General features: G+C 40.1%; 1 protein-coding gene and 1 pseudogene across 7 annotated transcripts in view; one reads left to right on the top strand and one right to left on the bottom strand.

The window, feature by feature from the left end:
- EDEM3 (ER degradation enhancing alpha-mannosidase like protein 3) overlaps positions 1–23,449 on the top strand; it is a 46,850-nt gene that overhangs the window by 3,008 nt on the left and 20,393 nt on the right. For 6 of the 7 annotated variants that reach the window (XR_007775372.1, XR_007775371.1, XM_050961395.1 and 3 more), the window contains exons 2-13: positions 527–572; positions 7,221–7,321; positions 8,892–8,931; positions 11,620–11,732; positions 12,713–12,866; positions 14,080–14,214; positions 17,208–17,313; positions 17,900–17,997; positions 19,559–19,684; positions 21,223–21,306; positions 22,457–22,540; positions 23,130–23,254. Coding sequence is in view for 5 of the 7 variants with exons in the window: in XM_050961395.1 (XP_050817352.1) it covers positions 527–572; positions 7,221–7,321; positions 8,892–8,931; positions 11,620–11,732; positions 12,713–12,866; positions 14,080–14,214; positions 17,208–17,313; positions 17,900–17,997; positions 19,559–19,684; positions 21,223–21,306; positions 22,457–22,540; positions 23,130–23,254 (1,212 nt within the window). In the remaining 2 variants the exon portion in view is untranslated. The remainder of the gene's footprint in view (positions 1–526; positions 573–7,220; positions 7,322–8,891; positions 8,932–11,619; positions 11,733–12,712; positions 12,867–14,079; positions 14,215–17,207; positions 17,314–17,899; positions 17,998–19,558; positions 19,685–21,222; positions 21,307–22,456; positions 22,541–23,129; positions 23,255–23,449) is intronic. The other variant, XM_050961396.1, reaches the window with a different exon arrangement.
- Positions 14,943–17,190, bottom strand: LOC127054986 (tetraspanin-9-like; annotated as a pseudogene).

Here is a 23,449-nt window from a genome sequence, read left to right as displayed (position 1 = left end):
TATCTAGTAGCCTATTTGGTCTTTTCAGTATAATAATTGTGGTTAAAAAATGAAAATATACTGCACTGGAAAACTGGATTTTATGATTGGAAGTTCTTTTCTCTTTGCAAGTGCAACGCTCCCAGAAACAAATCATTGCGCAGTAAATGTAGGGACTTGAAGAAGTTTTATTCAGAAGAAGCCCCAGTATTGGAATAGCAGTAGTGTTACAGGACTGGCCTGTTGGGGGTCAGTTTGCACACCACCTGCTGCTCTTGGACTAGCTTTAGATAGTGTTTCATTCTCCTCTCTTTCATAAGGTCCAAACAGACCATAAAATATCTTGCCACTGGTTGTTTTACTTCATCAGCTTTACTTGGGCAAAGTTCCAGAGATGAAGTGAATGTTATGTATTTTTATGGGCATCTGATATTAATCTCCAGATATTAAACTACAGTACTTTTATTGTGTTAAAGTTTGACAAACAGAAGAGGAAATATGAAACTGATACTTATTTCAATAAATTTTTTTTTGTTCCTTTTCTTAGGAATCAAGTGTTAGAAATGTTTGATCATGCTTATAGCAATTACATGGTAAGTAAAATACCAATTTCTTCAATTACACTTACACATAAATTAAAGTTTGTTTTGCATTTGTCAGCAGTTTTATGATCGATCTGGCAGATTTAAAAAAACTTGCTGAAACTCTGTTGGGGGAAAACTGAAGCTGAAGTTCGTATATGAAGCTTATATGATTTTCTTTTGAAGTGTCTGCATATGAGAAATATGAATGTAGGGGGACAGTAATGTTTGATCACAGGAACAGTAGCTAGGAATTCCTGATAGGTTACTTAACCTATGCGTGATTATTTTTTTTTCCCTAGATCTGAAATGCAGTAGTCTCTAAGAATTTAAGTGTTTGTTTGTAAAGATAATTGAAAATAAAAAGTGCTAAGTTATGGAATTTAAAAATATTTTAAAAGGAAGATGTTGCAATACAGTCTTAAAGTCCGATTTTTCCAGTTGGATCCTTACAGTTGGCCTATAAAGCTAAAAGCTAATGGGGCTCTGTATAGATAAACCTGCATTTCAGGATCAGGACCTTTCTATGTAAACCTGCTTGCTGCTATTAATGTAGTTTGTCTCCTCTTGTAAATTTCTTACTAAATCAATGTTCCCTTGACTTATTTGGTAGCATGAGACCTCTGAACAAAAATGTTGCAAAATACCTACAGACCAAGAACATTTGAAAAGATACCTGTCTGTAGTTATCAAATTCTAGTGAACACAATAATTGTTAATAATGTATTGGTTGTGCTAGTGAATATAAAAATGTTTATATATTCCTGCAGATAACTTTTGATTACACTTTATTGACCTAACATTAATTTTGTAACCTCACATTTGCCTTGTGATGTTATATTTGCTGTAGATTTTGCAGCTGCTTTGCTCACAAAAGTTCCATTTCACTTAAAAAATAAAAATAAACCTGTAGCATCAGACCCATATTACATAACCTGGTGCTAAATAGACAATTGTAAATTAAGTGGTCCACATTTGCTACTACTTATATGGTGTGTGTGTGTGTGTGTGTGTGTGTGTGTGTGTGTGTTGTAATTTAGTGTTGTCAAAACAATTTTAGGTCTGTTTCAGTTGTCTTGGACATGAGACTGTTTTGTTGTTTAGTCAGTCTTGTTATATCCTAATTTATTAGTTTAGTCCTGTTCCAGAATAAATATTTTTATTTCAACAGTAGAATTTTTCAATTTAAAATACAGTTATTGGTAAGAATACAATACTATCAATACACTGAAATGGGAAACATTTAGGAGGAAACAGGTGACCCTGTTAACTGTACATCTGATAATCTAAGGCCATCTAAAGTTTTTTCCGCAGCCCTGAATGACATAAGTTATACTGACAAAAGCGGTACTGTAGGCATGGCCTGAAATACCAGTCATTCTTATGATACCTTAGTTTAGTAAAGTATGTACTTTTTAACAAAAACATTTTAATTGTTTTCAACTTTGTATTTTCTCTGCTGGGGATATACGTGTTCTTATTACAACACAGACCTTTCTTTAGTAAATTGCACCTGCTCACACATGGAAAACCACTGTCCCTTGAGAGTATGTTGACTGTACGGCTCAATATTATGCAGTAACCCTTTAACTTCCAAAGAGGTTAAAAGTTAATGAGACATGTAAATAGATAATGCATACAGTGAATGAGATTCTTTGCTGTTTATAAATACCAGAGGTATTAAAGCACAGAAGAGAAGCTATTGTGAGAACTGGTTTTTATTAAACATGTTCAGGTATGTAGGCTATGAAATAATTTCTAGAGTTACTTGAAACTCAGCTACATAAAAATGTCTGGCTTTCAATCTGCCTTGCTCTGTCTTTTTTGCTTTTAATTAGAGAACCTATCTTGCTGAGACATTTGTGCTTTACTTTGCATTACCGTAAATTTGAAGCTAATAGCTACCTTCTCTACATTTGTGGCAAGAAAATGTTGGGTTAAGAGGAAGTATGACTTCAGATATCCTGGAAGCATAAATGTCAAAAGGATATTTACTTGCCACGTATGCTAGAGCATTAAACAAACAAGTCATATTCTGTATTTGTTTAACTTGAAGTAAAGACTGGAGTTTCAACCTTGACAGTGAGAGCAAGAAAATTAAGTTGTGTGGATTTTTTTTTAAAGCAGTTTTTGAGACATGGAGCTGAAAATTGTTGATTTACTATTTCTGTGTTTTTGGACTTGAGTGGATTAGGCTCACATTTCATGTTTGCATGCAGTGGGTTATCTTTTATACTTTTTCATACGTCAGTTGGGAGGGCAGATAGTAGCTTTTTATTCCCTCACTGACAAGTCTAATAACTAGGAGCATTTCTTCACACTCTCACAAAAGGATATGTGAAAAAACAGTTGTTAGTCCCTTGGGTAAATAATCCTAATCATACTGCAGTGGCAGCCGTGTGCATTTTTTTCAAGTGGAATTTAACAATGCTGTTCTTAATTTGGACTCCTGACATAGACCAAACAGCCCTATTTGTCAATCAGGACATGTTCTTATGAATTTAAGACATACAGATATTTAAACCTATGTAGTTCGTGTGCCAAATTTTGACCTTGATACATCTCTTTATCCACTGATCTCAATTGAATTGGAAGGGGGTATAACTCAGGACAGCTTTCAGCCCATAGCCTTAACCCATCTCTAGATAGATCTAGATAACTAACCTGTATTCCCTCATTTTTCAGAGTGTTTCCTGCTCTTCAGGATGTAGACTATTACTTTTTTTTTAGTGAGTAATGTTTCCTTTCTGTCTGTCTTGAAGGTAGCTTTATCAGAATTACCTGATTATTGGCTTTCTCCACACTTTTAGCTAGTGATCTCTTAATTTTGAAATTGCTTCTACTTCACAGTTCATGAATCAGTTTTTCACGATAATTGTACAGTGTACAATATTCAAAATGAGAGCTATACCCTGGCTCTGGTAGCTGAACTCAGGAAGAATAGAAGGTGGTGATCGGAGCAGAGTTTTCAAAGAACAATAGGCCCTCAATTGAAAAACAACTCATACTTTTTCTTCCTTACCCCATGTGTCTGGATAAACAGACACACTAATCTGTCACAGCACATACTCATAAACGATATTGAATATGTTCCACTGCCTATATTCATTTGCTGCACATTTGCTTCTGTTATGCTGCTCATTAGATTTCTACCCTCAAATTAGAATTAGGTAGTATAATACAGCAACCAGTGGAACTGAGGTAGACATGTTCCATCACTAATTGTTCCCTCATACTACATGTCTTATAGAAAGTCAACACCTTGCCCAACATTTATTTTAAGTATTTTTTGGTCTTTATAAAGCTTTATTTTCCTAATTCTATTAGTGATTCTCGTAACTTGCCAAAAAACCCGGGTCACTGTTCATAATTAAAATTTGTATGTATGTTTTTATTTCTTTACATGTGTCATTCTCGTAGTGGTTTAAAAATAAAACTGTTTGGTGAAAAGCTTTGAATTTACTAGCCCAAGTACAAAACTTACTTTCTTGCCTTTTCCTCTGTTGATTACTAAGAAAAAAGCTAGCACTTTTATGTGCTTGTCAAAAAAGCCAGGAGCAAATAGAATTTTGAAAAGCTATTTTAAAAAGAAACTTAAAAATCAAGTCTTACACCAAAATATTTCACCAGTCTCTGGTATCACTCTTATTTCAGTTTCTGACTCTCCAACTTTAGTGCCTTTTATTTTGACAGTTACCAAAACTCTGAACTAGGGCCTTAAGGCTTGATTTTGCTCACATTGAAGTCAGCTACAAAATTTGCATTGACTTCAGTGGGACCATAAACAGGTATTTTATTCAGCGCACCTGAATTGGACTATGCTGACATTGCTGATATTTCTGACTGACTGAAGGATGCTAGGTACGTAGTGTTAGAGCAGGGGTCGGCAACCTTTCAGAAGCGGTGTACCGAGTCTTCATTTATTCACTCTAATTTAAGGTTCTGTGTGCCGGTAATTCTTTTTTTTTTTTTTTAGAAGGTCTCTCTCTGTAAGTCTATATATTATATAACTAAACTAGTGTTGCATTGTAAAATAAACAGGGTTTTCAAAATGTTTAAGAAGCTTCATTTAAAATGAAATTAAAATGTTGATCTTACGCTGCCGGCGCGCTCAGCCTGCTGCTGGTCTGGGGTTCTGTTCACCTAGGTCGGCAGCGGGCTGAGCGGGGCCTGCGGCCAGGACCCCGGCTGGCAAGGGTCCGTCAGCCAGAACCCCAGACCAGCAGCAGGCTGTGTGGGGCTGGTGGCCAGGACCCAGAGGACTGGGGGCAGAGGGCTGGAGTCAGGGATGGGGGTTGGGTATGTGGGGGGGGTGTAGGTGTCAGGGCTGAGGGGGTGCTGGGTATGAGTGGAGGTGCCAGAGTCAGGGCTATGGTTGCGGGTGGCGGGGGGGGGGTGAAGGAGTCAAGCAGAGGGCTGAGTATGTATGAGGAAGATACAGGGCTCAGGGCAGGGGCCTGGGTAGTGGTGCGGGGCTCAGGGCAGAGGGCGTGGTGTGTGTGTTGGGGGTCAGGACTCAGGGGAGAGTGCTGGGTGACTGCCCCCCTAATAACTTTCAACCCCGCTGCTCCTTGTCCCCTGACTACCCCCTCCTGAGACCCCACCCCCGATCTAAGCCTCCCTGTTCCTTGTCCCCACACTGGACTCTATTTCCTACCTGTCCTCTGACTGCCCCGACACTTATCCACAGCCCTGTCCCCAGCCAGACCCCTGGGACTCCCATGCCTGTCCAACCACTCCCTGCCCCCTGACAGGACCCCCAGAACTCCCGACCCATCCAACCCCCCCCAACTCCCTGCCTGCCCCAACCTCTTTCCACACCCCTGCCTCCTGACAGGACCCCCAGAACTCCCAACTCATACAACCCCCCCACTCCTTATCCCCTGACCACCCCCTTCAGAGACCCCCCCACCCTAACTTTTCCCCCAGGACCCTCCTTGCTCCCAGTCCCCTGACTGCCGTGACCCCTATTCACCCCCTGGCCCCTCACAAACCCTAGGACTCCCATGCCCCATCCAACCCACCCCCACCTCTAACCCACCCTGCTCCCTGTCCCCTAACTGCCCCCACCCCTTATCCAACCCCCCCAGCCCTGAGCCCCTTACCATGAGGCTCCACACAAAGCTAGATATGCTGCTCCGCGGGAGCACACAGCCCCGCCCCTCCGGTTGAGCAGGGAGCGTGCCTGCCTCCCTGTAGAGCCAAACGCTGCCCCGTGGGAGCTCACAGCCCAGACCCCCAGAGCACTGCGCGTGGCGGCAGGGCTCCAGGGGAGGGGAGAAGGCGGGGGAGGAGCCAGCAGCTTGCTGTGCTCAGCCCCGCGCTCTGGCCCGGGAGTGCGGACCCCGCAGCTTGCCGTGGCAGGAGAGTGTGGCCATTTGCCCACCCTGTGCGCACAGCTATGCTTCTGCTCCCTGCCCCCGCGGGGGAAGTGGAGGGCAGAGGAGAGCATGCTGGGCTGGGCAGGATTTTTAGTGGCATGCTGGGGTCCTGGTAGGCTCCAGCGTGCCATTAAAAATTGGCTCGCGTGCCGTCTTTGGCACGTGTGCCATAGGTTGCCGACCCCTGTGTTAGAGTAAAACTGTTTTGCTAGAGCAGTGGAGAGTAATCCTTCTCCTCACTCCTGAAATGGCCATCATTTTCAAAAACTACTCCAAACTTGTCATGTTTACTTTTGTTACACATAGTCATTTGGTTGTATTTTATTGTTTTATATTCTGACTGAGTTCTTTTCTCATCTTCTCTGATTCTGTGGCCTTGGACAAATCACGAAGGGTAAAATTTTCAAAGCATCTAGGTCCAGTTTTCAAAAGTGGCTTAGAAGCACCTATCGCTTTCATTTTTTTCAGTGAAGCTTAGGCTCCTACGTCACTTAAGTGCTTTTTAAAATGTTATCCTTAATCTTTGAACTTCCTTGTCTCCTTTCTGTAAAATTGAGCTAATTTTCACATTTTTGTAAAATGAGCAAGTCTTCCACCCAGACTGTTTTTGCATTAGCGTTGGATGATAGATCAGTTCTTCAATGGAGGAAAGAGACTGCTTGATTCACAGTGTAGATCTTCTCCACTGCAGAAATGCAGTCTCCTGTGCATTTGTTGCAGGAAACAGAAGATGGACGTCAAGTGTTCAAATTGAGCATTTATTTCAGAAATGCCATTAAATACTCCAAAACTATTTTTTCTCTGAGGTGGGGAGAAGGGGCATTGTACTGTATGGCCTGGCTGCTAGTATGTTCTATGTGGTTTAACGGTTGTCAGTCACTGAACATGAAGAGGAAGCTGCTGCAGCGTTATCTTGAGTTTGAGTTTAGCCAGATAGATGATACATAGATTTTCATAAATTTACTACAGTTCTGCTTCCTTTCAACAGGTTACAATGATTTAATTAAGTATCAGAGGGGTAGCGTGTTAGTCTGGATCTGTAAAAGCAGCAAAGAATCCTGTGGCACCTTATAGACTAACAGACGTTTTGGAGCATGAGCTTTCGTGGGTGAATACCCACTTCATCGGATGCATCTGAGGAAGTGGGTATTCACCCACGAAAGCTCGTGCTTCAAAACGTCTGTTAGTCTATAAGGTGCCACAGGATTCTTTGCTGCTTTTTAATGATTTAATTAAACTGTACTGTACTCTCTTTACCTTCTGGTTTTTGTTCTTACAGGAACATGCCTACCCAGCTGATGAACTCATGCCTTTAACTTGCCGTGGACGGGTTCGGGGTCAGGAACCAAGTCGTGGGGATGTAGACGATGCCTTGGGAAAGTTAGTATTTGAAGCAGTGATTATCTTTTATGAACATGCAAATCTTAACACATTTTGCTGCTAATACTTCAGCTGATGCACACTCAAAACCCTTGTTTGATTTTCTAGATCGGGGTAGGCAAACTATGGCCTGTGAGCCGGATCCAGCCCATCAGGGCTTTGGATCTGGCCTGCAAGATTGCCAGCCCAGTGGCGCAGTGGGGCTAAGGCAGGCTCCCTGCCCGACCTGGCCCTACGCCGCTCCTGAAAGTGGCTGGCACTGTGTCCCTGCAGCCCCTGGGAGGTGGGGGGTGGGCAGAGGGCTCCAGGTGCTGCCATCACCTGCAGGCACTGCCCCCACACAGCTCCCATTGGCCGGGAACGGTGAACCATGGCCAATGGGAGCTTCAGAGGAGGTACCCGCAGGCAAGGGCAGCATGCAGAGCCCTCTGCCTGCTCCCGCCCCCACACACACGGGCCGCAGGGATGTGGTTCTGGCTGCTTCCAGGAGCAGTGTGGGGCCAGGGCATGCAGGGAGCCTGCCTTAGCCCCACTACTCACCGCTGCCACCCTGGAGCCGCTCAAGGTAAGCAGTGCCGGGTTGGAGCCTGCACCCCAACCCCCTGCCCTGAGCTCCCTGCCACATCCTGCATCCCAACCCTCTGCCACATCCCGCATCCCTCCTGCATCCCAGCTCCCTGCGCTGAGCCCCTTGCCACATCCCAGCTCCCTGCTCTGAGCCCCCTGTTGCACCCCCTGTACCCTAACTCCTTGCCCTAAACCCCTTCCTGAACACCACACCCTCTCCCACACCCCGCATTCCCTCCTGCACCCTTGCCCCAGCCCTACATTCATGGCCCTGCATGCAATTTCCGCACCCAGATATGGCCCTCAGAACAAAAAGTTTGTCCACCCCTGTTCTAGATGCATACAAATGCAGAATTGTGTCATATTATAAATGAGAGAGGTGGTGGGAACAAAACACAGTTTAGTAATTTCTATAGCCACTTTTCCTCTCTTCTTATGAGGTTAACTGATATGTAGTTATTCCTTCATCAAGAAAAATGGAACTGACCTCATCAAGTGAGATAAGAGTTTAGAATAATTTTGGATAGCACAATTTTTTTCTTAGCGAAATCATCCATACATCAGTGCACACTTAAGGCCACCAGTGAATTCAATGGCTGAAACGGGTGTGGCTGGGTTCATTGTCAGCTCTTCAGAGCAAGAGACTCCTGGCCGTTGTGCAAGTTTAATAAGCCACATTTTAAATGACAGAAAGCTTTCAAAGGTAACTAAAAACAAGAAGTCAAAATGACTCTTACCATCATAAGTGTAAACTATTCATTAGTTCCAATTCTGGTCAGTAGGAGTTGCTAATGTCTATTCAAAGAAGTATGGTCAATATTTACACCCTTCTGTTTAAATATCCATCATTTAAAACTAGCATATTTTTTATCAGCTGGCAATCTGTGATGATTGCGTCACATTATTTCTAAGATTTTTGGGTTAAAAATAACATCATAACATAATATCTACCAAAACCATACCGAATTTTAATTATATATCTGGTTTAAATGTTATTTCATAGGTTTTCACTGACACTGATTGATACCTTGGACACTCTTGTGGTAGGTTTGATCTGTTTTGCAATGTTTAATTGACGAATAAACTGTTTATCTACCTCTAGTCAGATTTCCAGGTTAGAATTCTGTTCTTTTGAAATAATTGTGAAGTGTTAAGTAAGGAAACTCAGTTAAGTCTCTTATTCCATCAAAAAGGCAGCTACTCTGTTGTAAAGACCTGTAAACAATGGATACAACTGACACTGATGTTACTTGGAATTTTTTTTAAATACTAAAATACTTCCTTGGCCTTGTAGTTGATCCAAATGAATGCCCATTGTGTTGCTGTTACTTCTTTTTTTTACTTACAACAATAATATACATTTGCTTCACCTGCTAATGTAAGGGCTTTTCTACACTTAAAATGCTGCAGCAGCACTGCTGCATCGCTGTAGTGCTTCAGTGTAGAAACTACCTGTGCCAATGGGAAGGGTTTTGCTGTCAGTGTAGGTCAGAGGTGGGCAAACTTTTTGGCCCGAGGGCCACATCTGGGTATGGAAATTGTATGGCAGGCCATGAATGCTCACAAAATTGGGGGTTGGGATGCAGGAGAGGGTGAGAGCTCCGGCTGGGAGTGTGGGCTCTGGGGTGGGGCGGGGATGCAGAAGGGTGCTCTTGGCTGGGACTGAGGGGTGCAGAGGGCAAGAGGGGGATCAGGGCTGGGGCAGGGTGGTTGGGGCACAGGCGGGGGTCAGTGGTACAGGCTCCGGGGGGCGCTTACCTCAAGCAGCTCCCAGAACCAGCAGCATGTCCCCCCTCTGGCTTCTATGCGGAGGCAGCAGACAGCTGCCTCGTCGCTTGGGGTGGGTGGAGCCCCCTGGCTGCCCCTATGTTTAGGAGCTGGAGAGGGGCAAGCCGCTGATTCCAGGAGTTGTGCGGAGCAGGGCAAGTCCCCAACTCTGCTTCCCAGCGGGAGCTCGAGGGACGGATTAAAATGACTGGAGGGACTGATGCAGCCTCTGGCCTGTAGTCTGCCTACCCCTGGTGTAAGTACTCTGTCTCCCTGTGAGGTGCTATTTACACAGAGGGTTAGTTAGGTCCATTTAACTCTTGCTCAGTGGGGTGGATATTTCACAGCCCTGAGTGATGTAGTTATACTGAGCTAAATTTCTAGTGTAGACCAGGCCCAAGTTAATCTGTTAACTTCTGAGACTTTTACTCCTGGGGGAATTCTGTGCCAAAAAATTAAAAATTCTACACACAATTGTGATGATTTTATTTGTCAAAATAACACAATATAATCATGCCAGTTTCAATTATTTTGAGAATTCATTTCAAAATACCTATTAGCAACTATGTCTGTAACAATACAGATGACAAAAAAGATTCCCTAAGGAGTAAAGAGGAGTGAGTAAAGAAACCCCTACAAAACTGCAGTTCCTGTTTCTCTTCCCCTCCCCCTCTCACAGAGCCCAGCCACAGGGCTGCAACCCCTCCCACCCAAAGCCCAGCTGTGGGGCACCCCTGGCCTAGACACCCACGCTTGCCTTCCAGAGCTCAGTTTCGGGGTGCCCCCCAACCCAGACACCCGCACCCGCAGGGGCCTCCCTGGCCCAGACACCTGTGCCCCCTTCTCTCAGAATTTAGCCACAGGAGAGCCCCCCTCTGCCCCCCGGGTCAGAAACCTGCCCCACCCCCCCAAGAGCCCAACCATGGGGTGCCTCCCCAGCTCAGACACCTGCACCCCCTCCCTACCCTATAGACCAGCCGTGCTCACCCCCACCCCAGAGCCCAGGGATCCAGAGGGAGAAAGAACCTGATGCTGAATCCCAGGGTTGTACGGAGTTTCCTGCATGCTGCCTCCTTTCAGGCATGCCAAGAACTGCAGCTGTGGGAAACTCTCCAGCTCCAATCCCTCCCTCCAGCAGTGTCTTCTATTTGTGAGTTGGGCTCTGCCAGGTCCAATGGCCCCTAGTGGCCAGCAGGAGCTCTGCAGCACCAGTTCTGAAGGAAAAAAGTCCTTTGGTCTGACCCAGTATGGCTGTTCTTATGTTTCTTAGGCAAAATTTACAATACAGTACTGTACTATGTGAATTTAAAAATATTTCTTTTGTTTTTTACCCTGCAAATACCTGTAATCAAAAATAAAATGAACACTGTACACTTTGTATTTTATGTTGTAATTGAAATCAATATATTTTAGGATGTTGAAAACATCCAAAAATATTTAAATAAATGATATTCTATTATTTTTAACAGTGCAGTAAAAACTGTTACTTTTTTTAATTGCATGATTAATCACGATTTTTTAAAATCGCCTGACAGTCTTATATTCAGACTTTATAGCAGGCATGAGCTTGAACTGTGGATTTCAGTTCCAGATTTCGAGGAATAGAATATGTGGGTGCAGGCGGTAGAAAACACTGACTACAATGTACTATAGTGAAAGAAAGGAACAAAACTGGGTAATCGTCAGACACGTTTTCAGTGAATTATTCCCTGTTGAAAACTACTCTGTCATTCGCATATGTCACTATAGCAAACCAGACTAACAGTGATACCTATTCACATAATGTATCAGAATATGATATGGTCAGGCAGAAAAGCAATTTGAGCCATTTTGAGTATTTCCTGCTTTTTAACACGATGAACTTTATATCATACGTGAATGTCTGACTACACTAGCACTTTTTGAGGTAGATCAGTTTTACAGCACTGGAACCTAAAATGACTAAAGCTATTTTTGTTTTCCAGGTGTTAAATAAAACCAAAGAGTTTGAAGATGCTGTAAAAAATGTGATAAAAGATGTTAATTTAGATAATGACATAGTTGTATCAGTGTTTGAAACTAATATAAGAGTCCTTGGGTAAGTAACTAGTTTTCTTCGTTTTCAGTGCACTTAAGATGTGATCTGAAGCTTATGTCCTGTCAAACATTTCCTTCCACCTCAGCTGATGTTGCGAATGGTGGTTTCCCTGGATCAACAGAATTTAACTTCTGTTGTAGGAAGGAACTGATGTAATAGATGTCAAATTCAGTTGGCTGACACAAGCAGGAGAGCTATTTTCAATACCAACTGAAAAAAGTGCCAGGATAGCAGTGGCTGACAACCTCATTTTTCTAGTGTAGATGTGGCCTCAAAGCTAAGATTATGTTGTCAAACATTGTGTATATCGAATGTCAAATTTCTATAGTTTATAAAGTTCAACTTGTATAATCTCATGGGTTCTAGTTATTTATGTTTTGAGTCAAAAAGGAGTGTGGAGTATATTAAGTCTGTGGCTAAGGGATAATTCTGAAAGGTGATGATCACTCTTGAGGATGAAAAAGACAACATCTATTTGTGTTTTTTTTTTTTAAAAATCATCAAGGTGCTGACAGGTTTCTTCAAAGAAGCTTGTGTATAGATATTAAACAAGTATGCTCCTCAGAATTCAGATAACTTTACTACATTTTCAGAAAGTTTTCACATAGAAGTAAATGATAATCAATATTTGATTACTGTGGGCTTATATAAACATCATCACTTCATTTAGCTCATGATAACCTTTAAGATACTGACCTCTACCCCATCCATGTGCAGGATTAATCATCTAGTTCTCTTCAGTAATCTACTACTTCGATGTGTTTTATATATATTCAGTGAAATGCTATAGGGAACAATTTATTGTTAACGATCTGCTCATCACCACAGCTTCCATTGATTTCAGTTGGAATTGTATGTGCTCAGCACTTCTGAAACACATCACAATTGTTTATACAGTGCTTGTCACAAATGATAGAAATTATTTCACTGCTGTGCCCTACTGACGTGAAATACATGTGGATATCTTTTCTTGTGTTTAGAGGTCTTTTAGGTGGGCACTCAGTGGCAATTATGCTGAAAGAAAAAGGTGAATACATGCAGTGGTACAGTGGTGAACTTCTGCACATGGCAAAAGAACTGGGCTACAAACTTTTACCTGCTTTTAACACTACTAGCGGTCTCCCTTATCCAAGAGTAAGTGTTTTATAATTCAGATCCCCCCACGATAGGCAAAACTGTTAATATGTTAGGAAGTTATTTAGCAGAAAGGGAGAGAACCTTATTTGTGACAGATTACGCGTTAATTTTCTTTGTATCTAGAATCAGGAAATAGTTCAGCTGTGAGTTAAAAAGAGGCTGAATGTCCTTGCTAACTAGGCTGTGGAGGCATTTGGCACAGAAATCATTTAAACTTTTTTATAAGCCCTTTTTTAGTAGTATCAGTTGTGGGTGTAAACAGTTATCACAGATACTTATATTTTCCATACATCTAATTATTCAGATCAATTAATATTTTGTGACTGTTGCTAACTAATTTCTTAAATTTTGTTTTGGGCTGTCTAAGCTTGTTGCTTTTCCAGGTTTGCTGACAGTGACCCAGAATGCATCATTCTGACTCATTAGAGATGGCAGAAATCTCATGAAACCCCTGTCTACCAGTATCTTGCACCTCTAGGCATGACTAAATAATCTGGAACAACAATGGCTTTTCAGTGTTACTTAAAATTTATTCATGTGCGTTCTACAGCCTGGTTAATTGGGAGTGTTCAGCATGCACCTTTGGATTCAACTCAAAATTCACCTAACTTTCAGTTTGCCTATTTTAAAAAAAAAAAAGTCTCCAGGTTTTTTTTGTTTTGCGAAGGTTATTGCTGGGGTATAATTTTGGAATTTTTCTTTATATTTGTAACTTTTCATTACATGAAGCTAAAGCATGGCACACTCTTAGCTTATTGGTTAATTATAATGTATCAGACAGAGCAGGGACTCGAACCTGAGTGTTCCATATCCTAGGCGAGTAGTCCTTACCACTGGGTTGTTGAATATATTGGAGTCTCTCTCATTTTTCACAAATAATTGTGAAAGGTCTCTGTTTTGACCTGATGCAGAGCAAGAAAAATGTTTTAAATCTTGAACTTTTCTTTTTTTTTTGGTAGGATGAGAAAGTTTCCATGCAGCTCTACTTCTAAGTGACATAGGCACTTCTGAAAATTTTACCCAACATACCTTTTTGTGGCCATAGAGTTCAGAGTGGTTGTAGTGTCAGCTGAGACTAAGATTTTTGTTTTTTAATTAGAACAAATAAAGAACAGATAAAGTACAGTATCTAAGTTCTTATCTCTTTCCCATCATTGACGTGTATATATATTTGCAGCTAGTAAAAGATACAATCTCTACTTTCTTTTAGGTTAATTTAAAATTTGGTTTAAGAAGTCCAGAAGCTCGAACAGGAACAGAGACTGATACCTGTACGGCTTGTGCAGGTACCTTGATACTTGAGTTTGCTGCTTTAAGCCGATTCACAGGAACATCAATATTTGAGGTTTGCTTTCTATGGTCTCTTATTTATTGGGGTTAGGTTTTGAACTGCATGCTGTTACATTATTGTAATTTTAATTCAAATCCATGGGTAAAGAGTGAAAGAATTTCGGATTAGTTGTATTTGTGGCTGGTAATGGATTTTGCATCTTTTAGCTTTACTGTGCACAAGGATAAGTTGTGTTTCAGAAGAATACTAATATGGCATATCTAAGTACTATTTTAATTTTTTTATTCAAAAGTTCTAGAAGGTGATTTACAGTAAAAGTAGTAATATCAATACAAAACTAAGTAAACTTAATATATTGAAGAGTCGGGTTAATAGACTCTTTCCAAGGTGCTTGGATAGAAAGGTTCTATTGATTTGTTTGACTAACATTGAAGAAGAGAATTGAGGCACATGGTATTTAAAGTGCATTTCTGTTCTGAAAATTCACTCTGAAAATAGCGTAGTGAACTTTCATGTTTTATGATTTCAAGGCAAATGAGTTTAGTTTGTCTCCTCTCTGCCCCCGCCCCCCCCCCCAAAATAAAATCTGTGCTTTGACTGCCAGCCCAGTATACTTAAATAGGGCCTTGACTCTTGAGCTTGGTTCATTCTTTAAAAAATTCTGCAGACCAGATTAGGCCCTCAGTGACATATGTGATCTTCACGTTATGCCCCAGTGATGTGTGCAACCCCCATTCTCTTCACTCAGTTTGTACTGATGTACTCATTGCCATGCAACACAGTGTTTTTTTGTTTGTTTTTTTAACTTCATAAGGGGAAATATAAGCCAGTTTCTCTTAACTGTACTGGCTGTGCAAGGCTAATTGGAGTAAAAATGCAGGTACAATTCTGAATACATAGTTAAGTTGAATAACAAGGTGTTAGTTTCACACTGCCACTTTTAAGACTGGAACTGTTTTTGAAATGCATTCTCTTGTTCTGCTTCATTGAAAAGCAAAAAAGATATTAAAGTGAAATAGTAAAACTAAGGGGTTTAACTTCTTTAAATAAGGCTTGTAACTTTACAGCAGTATAAGTGTGGTGACTGCAATTTATTCACTAAAGATGTGAGAATTTTCAAAAGTGCCTAAGTAACTATTCCCATTGCAAAGTCAAAAATATCTGACACATACTAATAGGGCTTTGTCAAATCCGAGTGCTGGACTAGAGATCTGAGACAGATTCTCTCCTTTGATGTAGTGTGTAAACAAATTAAACAGGCTCGACCAAAATTTATTCTGGGTTCAGCTGTAAGGTATTTTTCATTCTTAATTTGATTAACCAAATATTTCAGAGTTAATTCCTGGAGTACACTACTAGCTTTCTGTTTAGATTATTGTATCTCAACACATCTTAAATTATTCATGGTTTTCTCCCATTTAATACCAATCTATTCCCATTATGTAACATATTGCAATACAAACTTCCCAAGCATTTGATTTAAAGCCTTTAGAATCAGAGACTTTTTGCATATTTTCAACAGCCCTCTGACTCTCACTGCTGTCTGCCACTCTCTTGTTGTTTGTAGAAGGGAGTCACTATCCAAGAGACTAAGTCAGCAGTGCCAAGTGAGCAACCAACTCAGATTCACAGTAGTCTGTATGAGAAGCGCTGTATACATAGCTGTATTGTCTTCTGTTTGTAATGTTAAAGATAGAAATCCTCCACTGAGAGAGATGGGCATCATATTTTTTTACCAGTCCTATGAATCTGCTGGAAGAGTGTCATGGAAGAGTGTCAAGGAGAAGTGTCATGCCAAGTATCTGCATTATGAGGATACACATCCCAGCTGTCCCGAGAACGTGCTTATCATCCTGAAACTACATTTTAACTTTCTCCTAACAACCCGTTTTCCACACTAAATCAGTAGAATTCCGTCCACAATCTTGGGTTTTCCATACAGCATTGGTCTGGGACGACGTTTGTCCCCAGGACAGGGAACCAATCAGTATAATCAGTAACCCCACAGCAATGCATCTCTTCCTGAATGATATTCTATGCGTTCTTCAGCCCCACATTATTTTCTGTATTGTAAAGCTGAAGGCCTTCTTTCAAATCCTTCTTTGCATTCTCATTGACCTTGTCCATATAAACAAAGAACAAAATGAGTAATATCAGCTCTGCCAGGAGAATTATCAGCAAAATGATGAAAAAACTTAAAAGGAGGCACTTGTTTTCCTTGATAGCACCCAGATGGGTTGGATTTTTAAAAAGCACCAAGTGTTGGCCTAACTCTGCTCTCATTAAAGTCAATGAGTGCAATTAGGCCAACACTGAGTACTTTTGATTATCTCACCCTTAAAACCTAGCATTCCAGGCTGGTTGTCTATATCCTTTTTTTGACTAGGTTGTCACCCCAGTTCATGCCTCCCTTTGTGTATTTACAAGGGGCTACTGCACATACTTAGCCTAACTGTTGGATAGAGCTACTGTGCCACCTAGAAACATCTGAAAAGATGTGTGTGGCAGTGGGGATGGGGTAGGCATAATTTATTAGGCAATCTGACTATATCCCATTGGATTAGAAGAAATTAGTTGTTGCACCATTTCTTTGGAGGGTCTTGAAATGTTATATAAGGGTTTTGGTTTTGTTTTTAATTTTTGAAGGATTTTTTAATGGTTACAAACAAAAAGGGTCTTTATACCTATTTTGTCGGTTGGAAACAGAGACACAGACAATTTATGTGACTTGCCCAAAGCTATATAGTGTGTAGGTAGCCGTTACAGATAGAATACAGATACTTTTAATTAGCAACAAAATGACTAGTTAAATGGAATAAGTGCTGCTTTTCAAGAGAATTCAATGCATTATTGAGCTTCGTAGTTCTACCTTTAGGAAATTCAGTCTAAATATGAATCTCTATATCTATATCTATACTACTTCATAACTCCATTATTTTAGTGGACAAAACCCCCAAAAACTTGTATGCCAGCACCTGATGCTTTTTCTTGCCTCTTGCATTGCCCTGTAATTACACTTAAATTAAAATATTTTTTGTTGGTTGCAGGAATATGCACGGAAGGCGCTTGATTTTCTTTGGGAAAAAAGACAACGCAACAGTAATTTAGTGGGAGTTACCATTAATATACATACTGGAGACTGGGTCCGCAAAGGTATGTGGCTTTGACTAAGACCCATGATCACATGCAGCTCTTGGGAGTTTAAAGTGGACTTGGGAAGGCAAACTTTCAGATCTGAAGAAACCAGGTATAATGAAGCCTGGTCTTTCTCTGCAAGAAAATCTTGCCTGAGAAATTAGTTTTTGTTTCAAGGAAAACATTCCCTAATTCCCTGGATGCTGAGAGATTTCTTAGTGCTAAATTTTCAAAGAGTCTACTTAAAGTGCACAGTAAAGTACAAATAAGAGTGTAATTGTGTATTCAGGCCAATAAAAATATTTTCGTACAAGGAAATTAAACACTTGACTTAATAGCATGCCTGAGCATACTCTTTTATGTTCAAATATACTAGAACACATTTTCAAAAAAGCAGGAAAATAATGCACACTACTCAGTGCAGCCCTTCTTTAATCTACCTGCTCTTTTATTTGCACCATCAGTTGTCCTGAACATCCCTTCTTTTCTTTCATTCAAACAATAGCCATTGAAATAAAATTGAAAATTAGCAGTTGAAAACTTTTATCCATGTAACTATTTAAATTTAAAAATACAGTACTTCTGTATCTTGTGCTATTTCTAGATAGTGGAGTTGGAGCAGGAATAGACTCGTATTATGAATATTTATTAAAAGCCTATGTCTTGCTTGGAGATGACCGTTTCCTGGAAAGATTTAACACAGTAAGTTTGATTTAACTTTTTGCTCAAGTATTTTCCCCATTTAAGAATAATTTTTAGTATTGTCTTTTAGCTGTTAGATTCCTGCTTTGTACTTCATGGACTTTGCAAGGTTTTTCAGAATTTTGCAATGTCTGTACTGCTCATTCTTTCTGTTATACGTTGTAGCCAAACTTGAATTGGCTACCGTACCCACGTATGTTCCTCTTCCCTGCCCGACAAGGGTGGAGACCTCCTATGTAGCTGTGGGACTGAAGGGGCTCCTATATATCGCTCCTTGTTTGCGTCCCACACCAGTATAACTATAACTTTCTAACCATGGAGGGCTGTGTTGACACTTACTTTGGAGCTCAACAATGCTATTTTTACACTGTTGTACAGAAAACCCTATTAATGTAAGGCCTCTCATCGCAAAGTAAGCTGAAAGCTCCTGCTGGCTCTCAGAGCAACAGATAGAATCTGAAAATCAAATTCTGGGTTTCATCTATTGGAGCAGAGCCATGAGTACAGAGACACTAAGGCAGCCCAATGCTTATATGAGTATAACCTGCAAAAACATGTGTCTTTGTTCATAGGTTTATTAGATTCATAAGACAGCTAAATTTTCTGAAAATCGTGGACTCTTCTCAGTAAAATAATCATGGAATCATAGACTATCAGGGTTGGAAGGGACCTCAGGAGGTCATCTAGTTCAACCCCCTGCTCAAAGCAGGACCAGTCCCCAGACTGATTTTTACCCCAGTTCCCTAAATGGCCCCCTCAGGGATTGAACTCACAACCCTGGGTTTAGCAGGCCAATGCTCAAACCACTGAGCTTTGATACAGAACGGTGATGCACAAATAAAATGAATTTTCTTGATTCTTGCATGCAATATAAAAGTCAAACCATAGCTAAAAGCCTGTCAGAACAGTACAAATAATTTAGATTGCTAATGTGTATAGCTGTCATTATAATAATGTAATTGGGCTTCCTATATGTTCAGCCCATGATATAGTATTACTTCCTAACAGTTGAGGACTTTATGTTAAAAACTGTGAGGTCTGCAATGCAAACACAAATAAGACAGCTGTCCTGGGGAAAAGAGGGATTAGGAGTGGGTAAGCAGACAAGTTATCCAAAAGGTTTTTAAAACTCTTTACAGCAGTTAGTCTCGTTTGGTGTTTTTCTTATACATGCATTTTGGAGTTCTCTGCTTCAGCCATAGTAAGTGAGAAAGTGCAGCCATCTTTATTGCTGTTAACCAGCTTAAAAACCATGCCACAGGAGCCAGACAATGCAGATGAGGTATAGTAGCCAAACAGAGAAAAAACAGCTATTCATGGTAATGATTGCTGGATATATTTGTGAATATGTATATATTACTGTATAGCTGTGCAATAATTATTCAGGCTCTTGCATTCTGATTTGCGTAACTAGGAACTGTGTTTTTATTTATGTATTATTAATTGTAGGGATGCCGTTCCCTGAGACCATTACCTTACTGAAATGAAATATAGCAAACTACTGGGTTTTCATGTCCCTTTTGAAAGAGATGTGAGCTCTTGATGTTTCTGTTTTTGTTAGCACTATGATGCCATAATGAGGTACATTAGTCAACCACCTCTTCTGCTTGATGTTCATATTCACAAACCAATGCTAAATGCTCGGACCTGGATGGATTCTTTGCTTGCATTCTTCCCAGGCTTGCAGGTAAGGTTTCTAAAACCTCCAGTCCCCAGATCACATTAAATAGACTCATTAATAATTGTTCATAAAAACAGATATGAAAAATACATAATATAGTTGTTAACATTTTTAAAAGTTAAATTACTGAGCCTAAATGACATCTGCTATGGAAGAGGGCTTTGTTTGCCTTTGCTTTCTCTGCTGGTTATATTAAATCATGCAGCCATCAAATTATTTCCAAGTTTATACTGGCTGTTAAGAGGGAAAACTGTCTGAACGTTCATACCCTTTCGTTATCTACCTAGCTCTGCTTCTTTTATCTCTTAACTCCTTGAAGATCATGTAAAATGCTTGACTTAAACTCTAATAGTCTTCTGCAGAAGTTTTTTTTAATTCATATGCAAATCATTTTTTAGGGGAGAAAAAAACAAACTCCTGCAAGAGTGGAGCAAGATACTTCTCCTCTTCCCCTCACCCCCTCTTTCACTTAACTCTCAACTATAGAGATCCCTTTTCTTCTTAGGATATAGTTCTTACTTGCCAAGCTCACAGCTTACTAATTTTTTTACCCAAATTCAAAGTGATAACCAAAAGGTTTCAAGGCATATCAGATGCTCAACTTCCATTTCTAGCAGTCTAAAATATATACCTGGCCACCCTACTCATGGGTCTTAAGACTTCCTGTTGATATTTCTGTCTTACCTTTGTCACTGGCTCCCTTCATTATATCTCCTCTCCTCCTTTCTTTCCCCCCACCTCCCACGTACATGCTGCAGATGTTTGTCATTAGTTCCCTTGCCTGTCTTTCCTCCATGACCTACTGCATAGTCTTCAAGATTAAATGAGTTTGCAACTGGTAGCAGTGTTGATTTTCAAAACAACCCCACTCCCACCTTGTTCAGACCCATCTCTGAGTGTTCATTGCTGAATCTCTGAAACATAAGTTTCCTGCTTGTATTTCTTCCCTCTATTTAGAATAAATCTTTGTAAGAATACATTTTGTATGGATGAATAAAAAGAATAGTCTCTTGTTCCAGGATTTACTTACAACCAGATTCAGAAGGCTGGTATTATGATTGCATGAGAAGTCCATTCTGCAGCCTGCTAGGCCGTCAAAATCATATGAGCCACTCTGGGTTCCCAAGGGGCTTTAAATATCTGATTGAGAATCTGTCCTCAGAGCTTTCAGAAGCAATTCTGGTAGAAAAATTTGAACTGAGGGGAATGGGTCCATTCAAGTCCTGGGCTGCAAATGCATTTTGTAACATCTGTCACAAACCTGGGCAAATTCCCTTTTAAACCAGGATTTCAGTCTGAGTATGATCCTTTCCTCTTTCCTGCAAGTCAGTTATGATTGCAGTGAAATAGTGGTCTTTTAAGGGTTGCAGTCACTCATGTTTCCTATCCCATGTTAAATAGAAAAACATAAATAAAGCAGATTATACACTGAAACAAAGGATCATGATTTACTATATTATTGTGTATGCTGGCAATGTGTACAGTCTTGTACAGCTATCATGCCTGACTTTTATATATTTATTGCTATTGTTCTCAATTTGTAGGTATTGAAAGGTGACATTAGACCTGCTATTGAAACTCATGAGATGTTATATCAGGTGATAAAAAAGCATAACTTTCTTCCTGAGGTAAGGCGGAAGATTATGTAAACTGATTCTGATCTCAGTTCAAGTAATACTAGACATAATGTACAACTAAAAAAAAAAAAAAAAAAAAAGGGGTACAAACCCACATGCACAACAGGAGTGGTGTTCTGGATATGAAACATTTTTCCCTGAGAGATTGTAACTACCAATAGTGGGAAACAATTGTTATATAACAGATAAGTGATAATAAATAAATGTTAATTTTTAAACTGACCTTGGATCACTTCACACTAGTATATAAAGTTTACATAACATTGATATGAAACTATCGTTTTGGTGATGTAATGGCTTTATGCTATTAAATCACACTAACTTCTCATTTTCTTCTGTTTCTTGGCCAAGTGAAGCCTGAATCCATTGGAGAAGTAAAATGTTCAGGGCCATATTTGCATCGAGCCTCTGAAAACATACCTACGGATATTGTGTTGAGTCTGAAAACAAGTTAATTGTGCACACACAAGCCGGTTTGCCTGTGTACAGTCATTACTGGAACATTTGCATAGGCACTTAAAAATTTGGTCCTTGGTTTTCAGTGGACAGAGGCTATCTTTGTTTTTCTGGTACTTGTTCGATTGCTGACTAGCTGCTGTAGTATTCATACCATAGGTGGCTGCTTGCCTGTCCTAGCATTCAGAGATAAGTCGCAGTTTTGTTTTGTTTTTAACATAATCAGACCTGCCTATTCTGGATCTATACCTTTGCTACACATGAAGGATGAATAACTTTGAATGTCTGACTTTATCCCAGCTACATGAATCCAGAATAGAGCAGAATAAATCAAATGGGTGCATAGAGCCTAATTTTGAACTCTGTCTTTACTCTGAAATAACGCCATTGCCTGACTTATACTGGTGTATGTAAGATCAGAATCAGGCCTGTCATCAAAGAATATTATTTTCTATCAGTTTTTTTTTTTCAAAAAGTAATCTTCTAGCTGTTGACAGGAATCCTAGAGCAAATTTGGATAGGCGCTTTTTATAATTAGAAATGGAAATAAATGAGAAAGGAGTAGTAGAGCTTGTTGATCAGAACTTGCACCCTTCTGCCTATTTGTTTTGAAATCTAAAATAATAATTCACTGTCTGTATATATTTATGCCTCCATTTATTTATCTCTATTCTTTCTTCCTCAGGCTTTCACAACAGACTTCAGGGTTCACTGGGCTCAGCACCCTTTAAGACCAGAATTTGCAGAAAGCACCTATTTCTTGTATAAAGTAAGACCACTTTCTTCATCGCTTTGGCTTTTCGACACTTGGTACTAAGGTTTGGATTTTATTGGTGTTGCGTCCCAAACTGGACCCCAATTCGTCCACTGGTGCCAGAGTTAAATGCTTATGGCACGCAAGCCAGATGCAGGCACTCTTTGTTGTTGGAAAATGTCTTCAGAGTTTTGTTTTATAAGACAAGGATTTTCAAAGGTACAAAGGGGCCCGGCCCCTTCAGATTCAGTAACAGTTGGGTGCCTGAGGCCCAGATTTTTAAAGGTATTTAGGCACTGCAAGGCCTAAGTCTTACTTTCAAATTATCTTTAAAAATCTGGGCATAACTCCCATCTCTTCCGTTTGTTGTCCCAGCATAATATAGTTTGTCCATGTAGTGTAAATGGTAATGCACTGTATTTGAAAGGAACTTTCTCTTCTGCATATGGCTCTTCTCTTTTGAAACAATGACACAAAATATAATGGATGTGTAAAAGAAAAAAGAAGGCAACATACCAGAAACTAATGCATAACAAGTAGTTCTAAAAAACCAGCTATACATTTTACGTGATATCTAAGTATTAAGCAACTTTTCTAAAAATAGGCTACTGGGGACCCTTACTACCTAGAAGTAGGAAAAACGCTCATTGAAAATTTAAACAAATATGCTAGAGTACCCTGTGGATTTGCTGCAATGAAGGACGTTCGTACTGGAAGCCATGAGGACAGGTAAGTGTGTAGTGATTTTTAAGTTTATTAGAAAATATAAAAGGAGTCTGATTAACTTATTTTTATGTGTATTAAGATTAATTGAGTTTGGATAGGTGCTGATGGTGTATTCTGTGTTTATCTAAATAAACCAACCTTCAGATTATGCATATTTGATTTGATCTTAATGGAATATCTGTAGTCTAATTGACCTTA

This window comes from Gopherus flavomarginatus, chromosome 7 (genome assembly GCF_025201925.1).
Source record: "Gopherus flavomarginatus isolate rGopFla2 chromosome 7, rGopFla2.mat.asm, whole genome shotgun sequence".
NCBI classification, from domain to species: domain Eukaryota; kingdom Metazoa; phylum Chordata; order Testudines; family Testudinidae; genus Gopherus; species Gopherus flavomarginatus.
The sequence above is the reverse complement of the archived record's forward strand: the minus strand, read 5'-3'. Positions and strand labels throughout refer to the sequence as shown.